The sequence below is a fragment of the Leucopleurus acutus genome (assembly GCF_964270905.1).
Source record: "Leucopleurus acutus genome assembly, chromosome: 16".
Classification (NCBI taxonomy): domain Eukaryota; kingdom Metazoa; phylum Chordata; class Mammalia; order Artiodactyla; family Delphinidae; genus Leucopleurus; species Leucopleurus acutus.
The window spans coordinates 15,394,856-15,406,065 of record NC_139158.1 but is presented as its reverse complement, the minus strand read 5'-3'; the positions used below and the strand labels follow the sequence as shown (position 1 = coordinate 15,406,065).

At 47.2% G+C, this 11,210-nt stretch overlaps 1 protein-coding gene across 1 annotated transcript; it reads left to right on the top strand.

The window, feature by feature from the left end:
- Positions 1-788: 788 nt before the first annotated feature.
- On the top strand, positions 789-10,824 carry FUS (FUS RNA binding protein; the record flags this gene model as incomplete). Its single annotated transcript, XM_082856848.1, has 15 exons — positions 789-801; positions 2,356-2,380; positions 2,472-2,626; positions 3,380-3,524; positions 3,694-3,875; positions 4,091-4,298; positions 5,905-5,939; positions 7,444-7,476; positions 8,266-8,369; positions 8,726-8,855; positions 9,099-9,200; positions 9,336-9,459; positions 9,794-9,894; positions 10,010-10,157; positions 10,467-10,824. 15 exons carry the CDS (start codon positions 789-791, stop codon positions 10,504-10,506), a joined length of 1,545 nt encoding a protein of 514 aa, XP_082712974.1. The 3' UTR covers positions 10,507-10,824.
- Between the last annotated feature and the right edge of the window lie 386 nt (positions 10,825-11,210).

Genomic DNA, 11,210 nt, shown 5'->3' with positions numbered 1-11,210 from the left:
GAGCTACTCAAGCCAAGCTACTCGCGGGCCAAGCCATGAGGGTGTGGGTGGGCGATCAGTGCTTGACCAGACTGGGACCCAAGGGTCCATGCTTTCTTTCATGGCAAGCGTCACAATCTACAAACCCTGGTAAGGACTTCAGCAGACGCAAGCCTGAAAGACGATGAGTGAATACCTAGACGCAGGGAGAGGGTCGGTGTGCGTTGTCGGTGGAGGAACACTAGAGCCGGAGAGGGAGGCTGGCGCCGGAGGGAGGATGCATTTGATGCAGTGTAAGGGGAAGGGAGCGCAGGAGCTCTCCATGCTGAGCGAAAGTGAGGCCCAGTGAAAGGGGCCAGCCTGAGGAATTTCGGTTCCCGCCCCTCGGCTCCCGGCTTTGACTACAGTTCCGCCCGCAACCGCCCTGGGCCCCTCGCCCCGCCCCCAGAGGGTAATAGGGCTGTACCATTATGCCATCATAGGGGTGAAGGTGAAACGTGGGCTTAGTCCTGAAAAGCAAATATAACTTCTTTGTCAGAAAAACAGAGGACTATATGTATTATTTGCAAGGTTCTTAGTTAATACGCTTCCTTTCTGCCTGCTAGGGTCCTCTATACTCCCTGAAGAGTTGCAGGAGTCGGCCACGATTCCCCCTTTCCTTTCCGCAGTTGGTGCGTTCCCCCGGCATGCGTAGGCGGGGAGGCGTACATAAACCTCGACGCAGGAGGCGGGGCTGCTCAGTCCTCGAGGCGTCGGTGCTGTGGTGTTGGAATCTTGCTGATTGTCGGCCTGTGCGCGCGTGCGCGGACATGGCCTCAAACGGTATGTAAGGGCGCGAGGCGGCGGTGGCGCGCCGGCCCCGGGCTTTGTTACCTTCCAGTCGGGCTTTTGTTTTTCGGTGGGACCCGGGCGGCGATCGCGTGTAGGGTCTTCTCGCAGCACTGGCGGGAAGCAGCGGAGAGGGGTGGAAGGGGGGGAGGCCGATGTCGCCATCTTGTTTCGCTCGTCTGGCGCCTGGCGCGGGGCGGGAGGTCTTCCCTTCGCAGCCCCTTTCCTTGAGGTGAGGGTTGGGAGGGACCCTTCTTGGTGATCGGAAACGTGAGGCATGGATGGAAATGCCCGGTCCCTGTAGCCTTTTCTCCTCCTCATTCCGAGCCTCGCGCTCGGGCCCGCTTTGTCGCAGTGCTGCATCCGGGCATTCGGAGCGCGCACGCGCTCTGCTGGCCCCTCCCCCCTTTCTGGCGGCGCGAACCCCCCCTCCCGCCTCGTGTCGGCCCTGCTTTTTGTCGTGAGACCCTTCGCTGGAGGCTCCGCGGCGCGCGTCCGGTTTGGGCCTCGCCCCCGGGGTCCCTCGGGAAGGGGCGGGACCGCCTCGTTCCCGCCTCGCTTGCCACGCGGGCGGGGGCGGAGGCTTGGGCCCGCTTAACGGCTGGGGGTGGTCCAACGGACTTGGGGACCCGGCCCGAGGCTTTTCCCGCCTAAATTTCCTCTCTCGGAGGTGGTTACTGAAAGGAACGGCCGCCCGAGGCCCCACCTTCTCCCTGTCCTTTTGCTCTTTTCTGCGGGAGGAAGCGCCTCGTTTCCTGTACCGGCGAAACGAGTGGATCTGGCCAGTGCGTCTAACATGTGGCGTTTTAAAAGCGCTTTCTCTTTCTTCGGTTCGCCGAGTCTCCCCACAGTCCCGAGGCAGGCAAGGAGGAGATAAGAAAACGCACTCGTGGGGAGCCACAGGGCTGGGGACTTGAGTACCAGTCGACTTGCCTCCCGAGGCGACCGCTCTTTGATGGTGATCTCTGTTGTTTGGGATCAAAGAGCGCTCTTCTCTTGGTTAGCTAGCTTTGCATTAAAAGCTTCCGTTTCCAGTCTCCAAGATTGGGCAAAGGGTGAAGAGCGGCCTCTTTGGAGACCTTCTTGTTTTTCGGATTGAGAAAGTGGAGGCTACGTTCCGAACAATTCTGCCTCTGGCTTGAATTAAAATCTGTTCTGCTGAAGCAGCTGTGTGACTTTAGCTTGACTTTCGGTGATATCTTTGTCTTCGAGCGGGTGTGAGAAGGAAATGTGTGTAAATTTGTGCAGTTCCTGACATCGATTGAAGTTGCAGAGAATTGGAGCTGTTCACCAAGGCTCTTGCTTTTTCCAGTACTTAAGGCTTCTTGGTCTCTGTAGAAATTCGCTGTTTCTCTGCTTTTCTTTATTGTAAGAAAACTTGACTACGGTCTGCCAGATTGCTCCTCTCAACTAGGGTTTTATGTGGGAATTTATGCCTCGTTGACTTTCCTCTCTGGGGGCCCCAAAGCTAGCTTGAGTTAAGACTTTTCGCTCTAGTCTACTCTTAGGGATGGTTGAAGGTAATATAATTGTGTTTTTGTTTTTCAGACTATACTCAACAAGCAACCCAAAGGTGAGTGTCATTTCTGGGCTTCCAGAGTTTGTAAAGGGCGAAGGTGGCTAAGGTGTTTTTGTCTGAGAGCACGGTTTGTCTTTTTCTCCAGTTATGGGGCCTACCCGACCCAGCCTGGGCAGGGCTATTCCCAGCAGAGCAGTCAGCCCTATGGACAGCAGAGTTACAGTGGCTACGGCCAGTCAGCGGATGCTTCAGGCTATGGCCAGAGCAGCTATGGTAGTTCTTACGGACAGACCCAGAACAGTGAGTCTCTTTTAGTGGGTCACCCCACCTCTTCCTGCTGTTTCTGAATGTTGCTTTTTTTTAAACCTAAGCAGTGCTGAAATGTTTGCTTTAACCAGTCTATGACCCTTAAAGCACTTAAACGTTTGAGTCCTTTCAAACAAAAATACTTAATTGGTTTGTAATTGTTTCCTATTATTTTCTTTGACTTTTTACTTTTCTATTTATGTTGCACTTTTCCCCATTTCCCCTAAGAGTGAAAGTGAAATGGGAGGGCAGGGTGTGTGTGGGGGGGAGTATTGCCTAAAGGGAGAAAACTTTTAGATACTTAAAGGGAGAAAATGGCTTCCTTGAAGATGTTTGAAGTCGGACTGCTGTATATCACATGATACACCAGGAGGTGGAATTTGCCCTGAGGTCCTGAAGTGTAAATAATATGGGGTTGTCTTATTTGTACTGCACACGTAATGGGCAGGTTAAAATGCTGTTAATTAATAGGGATCTCTTGGGCTGTGATTAGTGGTGGTCCTGGAGGCTGGCTTTGGTGTGGGTGGGATGAGATTGGAACTCTGAAGTTGGTATAAGTTGGAATATTAAGCTTTAAGGTAAAAGAGAAGGGTAATCTCTGACTGTGAGTTGCAAGATTTCCAAGCATCTTCTAAGAGGCTGAGTTTTCAAGTATGGGAAGCATTAGGGGGTATATAATGTTTTCTTCAACCCATTCCCTGCCTTTTCTCTTTCATCATAGTTTTTGTGACTTCCTTTTTCTTCTAGCAGGCTATGGCACACAGTCAACTCCCCAGGGATATGGCTCAACTGGTGGCTATGGCGGTAGCCAAAGTTCTCAGTCGTCTTACGGGCAGCAGTCCTCATACCCTGGCTATGGCCAGCAGCCAACTCCTAGCAGCGCCTCGGGAAGGTAAGGAGTTGTGGGGAGAGGGGAGAGGACTGAAAGATTAGGGGTGCATGAGTGAGCATGAGGACTAACGGGGGTGGCCTCTGTTGGGTACAGAGAATGGGGTGTACTGAAAGTGAAAGAAGGTTTTGAACATGCTGGCATTATGATTCTGTTTTTTCTTTTTCCCTAGTTACGGTAGCAGTTCTCAGAGCAGCGGCTATGGGCAGCCCCAGAGTGGGGGCTATGGCCAGCAGTCTGGCTATGGTGGACAGCAGCAAAGCTATGGACAGCAGCAAAGCTATAATCCCCCTCAGGGCTATGGGCAGCAGAACCAGTACAACAGCAGCAGTGGAGGTGGAGGGGGTGGTGGAGGTGAGATGTCTTCAGCTTTTTCTCATACCTGCTTTTTGTAAGGAATTGTATCCCGCTCGACCCGTTCCCTAAAAGGTTCTTAAAAATGTTCTGCTTTTGTTTCGTAGCTTCATTTTAATTTTTATTGTCATTTATCACCTGGTGCAGTTGAACTGCTTTATGCCACCTCACAGTCTGTTTTGTGTTTCTTAAAGGCATCCTTTCTTTCCTGACAGGTAACTATGGCCAAGATCAGCCCTCCATGAGTAGTAGTGGTGGCGGCGGTTATGGCAATCAGGACCAGAGTGGTGGCGGCGGCTACGGGGGAGGCCAGCAGGACCGTGGGGGCCGTGGCCGGGGCGGTGGCGGTGGTTACAGCCGCAGCAGTGGTGGCTATGAACCCAGAGGTCGTGGAGGCGGCCGTGGAGGCAGAGGCGGCATGGGGTAGGTGTCTTGTGAGCCAGGGAGTAACATCACTGAGCAGTGTGAAGGGTTGCATGAATCTCCCTTGAAGCCTAGTCCCTTAGTGCATGGTTAGTCTTATTCTAGGGATTTGTGGGGGCTTTGATTTAGGAGCATTGACTGTTTCTTCTTCATACATCCCCATTTTATTTTTGTGAGAACTTGGGAACCTGAACTTCTACCCACACCTCTGTATAGAGATTTGAGTACTGACATTTTTATTTCTGAAGAAAAAGAAACATGGGTGTATATGGATTGGAGTCATTGATATCCTAGGCAAGAAAAATGGAAGTAAAGGCTTCTTTCTCTGCAAGGGAAACCGATGATCCCACTCCTGGTAATAGGGAAACTTGTTACTTGTTACTTGTATTCCCATGTGTCCTCTGAGGAAGTTGTAAATGGTTAACCTGACTTGAGCTTCCAGGAATTGGCTACTCTCTCTTTCTGTATTCTGTAGTCATTTGAATCCACGAGCACTCATTTGACTGACAGTAATGATTTTGTGTGTGACTTGGTTCATGGGGCTATCTGAAGTGTGCAGACCTTTTGGACAAAATACAGTATGCTTGACAGTGGTATCCCACCTATTTGCTCCACTGTCCCCCTTCCTCTGGTTACTTGTCCAACTGGACCTTCTTCCCTCCCCTTCCTGCTGAAGTTGAAGTAAAACCTTAGATTTGATGTTAAAGCACTTGTCAAATCTGTTGGTAAATATGATTTGAAGGACCCTACTCTGTCTCCCTTGAGAGGGGAGGAATGTCAGTGTGTTATTCCTTTTTGGGAAAAAGTAGGTTTTTTAAAGAGTTTGTGTATGGTAAGTATTCAGAGGTGGGTGGGGGCAATCTCAAAAACCGTACAAAATAAGGAAAACTCTGTTGTGTGCGTGTGTTTAATGCAAAACTTTAAAAAGAAAAACAACTGTTAATGTGACTGTTAACTTGCTCTGCATTTTATGTGCCACAGGTATGAAAGGTGACATTGCAAAATACTCCGCTCTTCTCACAGTGTTAGAAGGGGTGACCCCGGGGGTGGGGAGAGATCAAAAACAGCTCAGTAGTTAGGGTAGGGCTTAGCTAAGTTTGTCTCGCTTTAAGGGGAAATTGCCTTTGGTTTTGACTTTTTATGGAACAGGGTTGGGTCTGCTTGCTGCTTTCAAAGCAAAAAACCACAAAAATGTGTTCAGGGCTACCCCAGCCTGGTGTGAAATGTCTTCTGGGTAAATCGGGGGTAGGGTTTTTAAACCAACTACTGGGTTGTCATCCACTCGCGACAAGAGGAAAAAACATCTGCTACGTCGGAAGAACGACCAAGGAAAATGGGTCTTTTTTTTTTTCCAGAGGAAATAGATATATAACCTTTTAAAGCAAAATCCTTAAAAATTGTGTCTGAGAAATTGCACACGTGTGTGTGACATGCTCAAAGGTCAGACAAGGGGTGGTCAGGAAGGGGAACGTATTTTAGTAGCCATTTGTATTATCATTTTCCCAAAACACCTACCCATGTTTGGGGAATGTTGAACAAAATCAAAAACCGCCCTTTTGTAGCCGTTGGAAGCTTCATGTCCTTTCTTCTAACTTGTCTTCTCCAGCGGAAGTGACCGTGGTGGCTTCAATAAATTTGGTGGTAAGTGAACAGAGTTTCCAAAATTCCCAACTCCCAGCAATGCTTTGTCTGATTGTTCATTTGCAGATGTCTTAACGTGTTTTAAGTGTCAAAGGTTTTGGAGTGTCCAGAACCACCTCCAGAAAGGGGTGGGGTAGAATGCCACCTGCTGCCAGATGTGTGCTAACCTGGAGGCAGGCAGGGGTAAGACTCAGCAGGCATCTGGTACCAATTCGGTTTGACCCAGGTTAAATAAGAGGTGTTTAAGTAGGCCTCTGACAGGAGTGTTGCCACACCCGGCACTTAGTGAGCACCGTAATGAGAAGCTGGAGAGTGTGCTGGAACACGTGGGGCCGACTTGGCTTTAGGACCCTTTTGATCAGTGTGTCCGAGGTTTGTTTGTGTGTGTGTGTGTGTGTGTGTGTGTGTGTGTAACAATCTCCAAATGTTTTAATTCTGGACGAGGGATGTGAACTTTTGCCCTGCTCTGAGGATGGTGAAGTTGGTATATATTTATATATTAAATACTGAATGGTGTCAATGCGATTCTACATACACGCATTTAAACTCAATTCAGATGGGCAAATAGAAACTAGCTCTGGGAAGGAAGGTGTGGACTACTTCCAAGAAAGGTTGGGAGTATGTGTGGCTCATGGGAAATAACCAGGTCTTAAACAGCACAAAACTGAATTCATGGAAAAATGGCAAATTTGAGAAGTCTCCCAGTAAGCTGGAACTTTTCTGGTTTGGTTAACTAACAAAAGGTTTCTTGATTTGTCTCAACATTTAAAGCCAAAGGCTTGGGTTCATGATTTAGGTGTCATTGAGTGTGGGTACAATATTTATTTATGATGAATTCAGATAAACTTTGGTCAAAGATGGTCTCTGGAAAAAAAAGAGAGGCTGCATTATGGAAATAAGATTTCTGGTCTGTTCCCTGGGACATGCTTAAAAAATACAATAGCTATTATGTATGATTTTTATTTTCATGTGGTTTTGGGGGAAACAAACATGGTTTTAAGAATGGTTTCTAAAGATGAAATTAAAAATTGTTCTACAAGGGATAAGTGTCTTTGGTGTTAAAGTTTGGAGAAACTGTATGGATGCATATCACATTGCTGGTGGTGAGCCCATTTCTCTCTGGGGTGAGAGAACAGGGCCAAGCTATGAGTTGGTTAACTTCAAGGGGTCTCCCTCCTGGCTCTCCCAGTCTGTGCTGAGGACATTTCCCAGCCTGAGCTGGGGGAGGCAGCATTTTCTGAAGTGTGGCGTTGTCCCTGTGGGGACTCAGGTTACATACAGTTCTTAAGAAAAGGGGCCTCTGTCTTCCCCAGACCTGCCTAGGATTTTTCTCTGGGCAGGCAACCCAGGACAGGGTTTGGAGTGAGGCTGTGAGCACTTACCTGATATTTTGCAAAAGTTTGGATTTGGTGTGAATTTTTCTCCTTGTCTTTCTCAGCCTGTTGACTAACGGCTCCTCTTTCCTTGTTTTTTTGTTTTTTGTTTTTTTTTCATGTCACTTAAGGCCCTCGGGACCAAGGATCACGTCATGACTCTGGTAAGTCCAGAGGTGGCATGAAGGAATGGCTCAAGTGGTATCAGGACTTTTCCTGGATGTTCTTTGAAACTTAAAGGGATGTGAAGAGCAGGGGTAGAGAAGAAGCAAAATGTGGGGAAGGCAGTTGAGGTGTAGCTATACTTAACAGTGATTTATAAATGAGCCATGTATCAGAAATACCTGATGTGGTGATTTCCTCTCCCAACAATTTAGTAGGTCTGGGAGGAGCCCGAGAATTTGCATTTTTAACAAGTTTCAGGAGATGCTGATGCATCTGTGTGTGGACCATAATCCTGAACTGCTGGTTCAGTTAAAGCAGTGCCTTTTAAAAATGGGGATCGTAACCAAATTATTGAACGAAAAAGACACAGAAAGGGAAGCACTTAGTGTATTTTTTGTTTTAATTATGTTTATATACTGGATTTTAGTGTAAAATAGGTTTCTTAACTTGGGGGTCTTAATGTTGACAAACAACTGGTGTACTTATTGTGTGGTTGGGCAGTTAACTCCTGAGCCCTGGTTTCTTTAGTGAGTATCAACATGTTTCAAAGGGTAGTTGTAAAACTAAATTTGTGAAGTGGCTGGCATATTGGTACTCAGATAATAAAATAGAAGGGATGGGGATTTCTTTTGTCTGACCTAAACCAAAGTATATTGCTTGCTTTAGAATTTTTCTTTGAAAGCGAAATAGCAAGTATTAAAGTTAGGTTATTAAGAGTCACTGACTTGTTTTACCTTTGCTTGTTTCCTCTCTTCAAATTCATGTTTCTTTCTGCGTTTGACAAGCAGAACAGGATAATTCAGACAACAACACCATCTTCGTGCAAGGCCTGGGCGAGAATGTTACAATTGAGTCTGTAGCTGATTACTTCAAGCAGATTGGTATCATTAAGGTACTTGTGGAGCAGAGTGGGTGCTTTCTATCAGTGCTGCAGGCTTTTGGATTTCACACCTTAGTGGAAAAAGAAAAGTCTTAATGGTTGCCTGCTTAATTTGTTGAAGAAAGAACATTAGCCTTTGCCATTTTTTAAAGGGAATCACATTTTAACACAAAGGCACAATTGATAAAAAAGGGAGTGTCTAAAACTTTTGAATTTGTAGTCTATAATCTTTACTTTCATCTTTTAATATTGAAGTGAGAAACAGTTATAGTTGATGGCTTTAATTCAAGTTACGTGAAATAGAAAGGTATGGTTGTGATAGTGCTGTCTTCTTTAAGACTGATGTTATCTCACGTTGATTTTTTCAGACAAATAAGAAAACAGGACAGCCCATGATTAATCTGTACACAGACAGGGAAACAGGCAAACTGAAGGGAGAGGCAACAGTGTCATTTGATGACCCACCTTCTGCTAAAGCAGCTATTGACTGGTTTGATGGTATGTATGTGGAGGCTGGCAGGGTGGGGGACAGGGTAACTAGCTTTGGGAAACGGCCTGTGTTTTGAGGATTTCTATGAGTCTTCCAACACTCCTATTTTGGCGTGGTCTTATTTTTTCTTATGTTTCATGAGATTGTAAACATTTACAAGAAGGCAGAGTCTTCTCTTGATTGTACCAAGTGTGTTTTTAGACCCACAGGTCTTAATAAAAAGTCTCTTTATACCCCCTTTATTTCTTTAGGTAAAGAATTCTCTGGGAATCCTATCAAGGTCTCATTTGCTACTCGGCGAGCAGACTTCAATCGGGGTGGTGGCAATGGTCGTGGAGGCCGAGGGCGAGGAGGTGAGGATCTACTTCTGCTGGCCTAAGAGGTGATGGGGAGAGAAGGGAGAGAGGGTGGTAAGGGTTTGCATAGGAGAGAAGGTTAGGTTGACCAAACTTGGAAGCGGAGCAGACCTATTCTTGTGTCTACACTAGGACCCATGGGCCGTGGAGGCTATGGAGGTGGTGGCAGTGGTGGCGGGGGCCGAGGAGGATTCCCCAGCGGTGGCGGTGGTGGTGGAGGACAGCAGCGAGCAGGGGACTGGAAGTGTCCTAATCCGTGAGTGAAACTTCTTTAATTCTTTTCTCAGCCCTCTTACACGTGTGCCCTTTGGTACTATGGTATAGCTTGTGTTTTCCGACTAATAGATGTCAAAGGTACACTTTGACAGGCTTGGCCAGGAGTCACCTAGGTGAGGTAGCTCTAGTGGGAAAGGTATTGGACTGGGTTCAATAACCTGCAGTTTTTGTCTGGCTTGCTCCTGAGAAACAAGCCCTTTTGCTTTTCCGAGGCCTCATTTTCCTCACGTATCCGTAAGGTAACTGGAGTGTTCGTAATTCTAGGTCTTGTCTTACCGCCCCCCGGCCCTGACTAATTGTCTTATTTTCCTCAGTACGTGTGAGAACATGAACTTCTCTTGGAGGAATGAATGCAACCAGTGTAAGGCCCCTAAACCGGATGGCCCAGGAGGGGGACCAGGAGGCTCTCATATGGGTAAGGAAGAGGCAGAGCTGGTGATAAGGAGTTGGGATCAAAAGGAGGCTAGAGGGAAGGTAGGAGGAATTTGGGGGATGTGATATGGGGATATATCATATTTCTTTTTTCCTAGGGGGTAACTATGGAGACGATCGTCGTGGTGGCAGAGGAGGCTATGATCGGGGCGGCTACCGAGGCCGAGGCGGGGACCGTGGGGGCTTCCGAGGGGGCCGGGGTGGTGGGGACAGAGGTGGCTTTGGCCCTGGCAAGATGGACTCCAGGTAAGTAAGACTCTAAATTGAAATGAAAGTAGAGCAGTTGAACAGAGGTCATGGGATTGCAAGGTTTTGGGACAGTGGTTTCATTTTGAGGGCTAGGTTGGAAAGCTGAGACTGTAACCATAGTGGGTAGGGAAGGAGGGAAGGAAGATTATCTGGGGGAGCTAATCTGTAGACTCCCGCGTACTCTCTATACCTATAGGGAGATATGAGCTAGTTCTTGGGGTTGGGTAGCAGGGGCAGATAGGATTTCTGGGGTGGGGTGGGTAGAGAGGTTGGTAACTCAGACCTAATGGATACTCTTTCTTGCAGGGGTGAGCACAGACAGGACCGCAGGGAGAGGCCGTATTAGCCTGGCTCCTGAAGTTCTGGAGCGGCTTTCTCCTGTACCCAGTGTTACCCTCATTATTTTGTAACCTTCCAACTCCTGATCACCCACGGGTTTTTTGTGTCGGACTATGTAATTGTAACCATATCTCTGGTTCCCATTAAAAACCATCATTTTAGTTAAATTTTCTTCCTCTTCCCCCTCTTCACTGTCCTGGAGCGTTGATGTCCAGGTCAAGAATGTGGGGAGTGTTCCTCTTTCAGATCAACCTGCCTTGTGGGAACTGGAATAATTTGTTTGTTCCCGCTTAGCAGGAACTAGAATAAAGTGTTTGATACTTGTTTCAGGGAGAAAAGGTCAAGCGTATCCTTAAAAGTAGAGATTAAACTTTTCTGTTATGGTAAAAACTAGATGAATGAAAGTGGTAAATGAGAAACGTGTGTGTTGGCCCAGAATTGTCCAACCATTTGGAAGTTTTTCTTTTACCATGTTTATTCACATGCTGGTTTTAGTGAGTTTATTATAGTAGTTCTGTTCTTTTTTTAAGGCCTCTTGGCTCTTCTGGCACTTTTCTGAGTGGGGCTCAAACAAATTAGGTTGCTTTGGGGGTGGTATTCAAGCTTGATCGTGATTGGAGCACATAGTTATTAGCCAGTTGGGTGTTTTGAAGGAAGGAGAGTAACTGAGCACCTACTTAATGGCAGGTGTTCCGTGGCCTTGCTCACTTC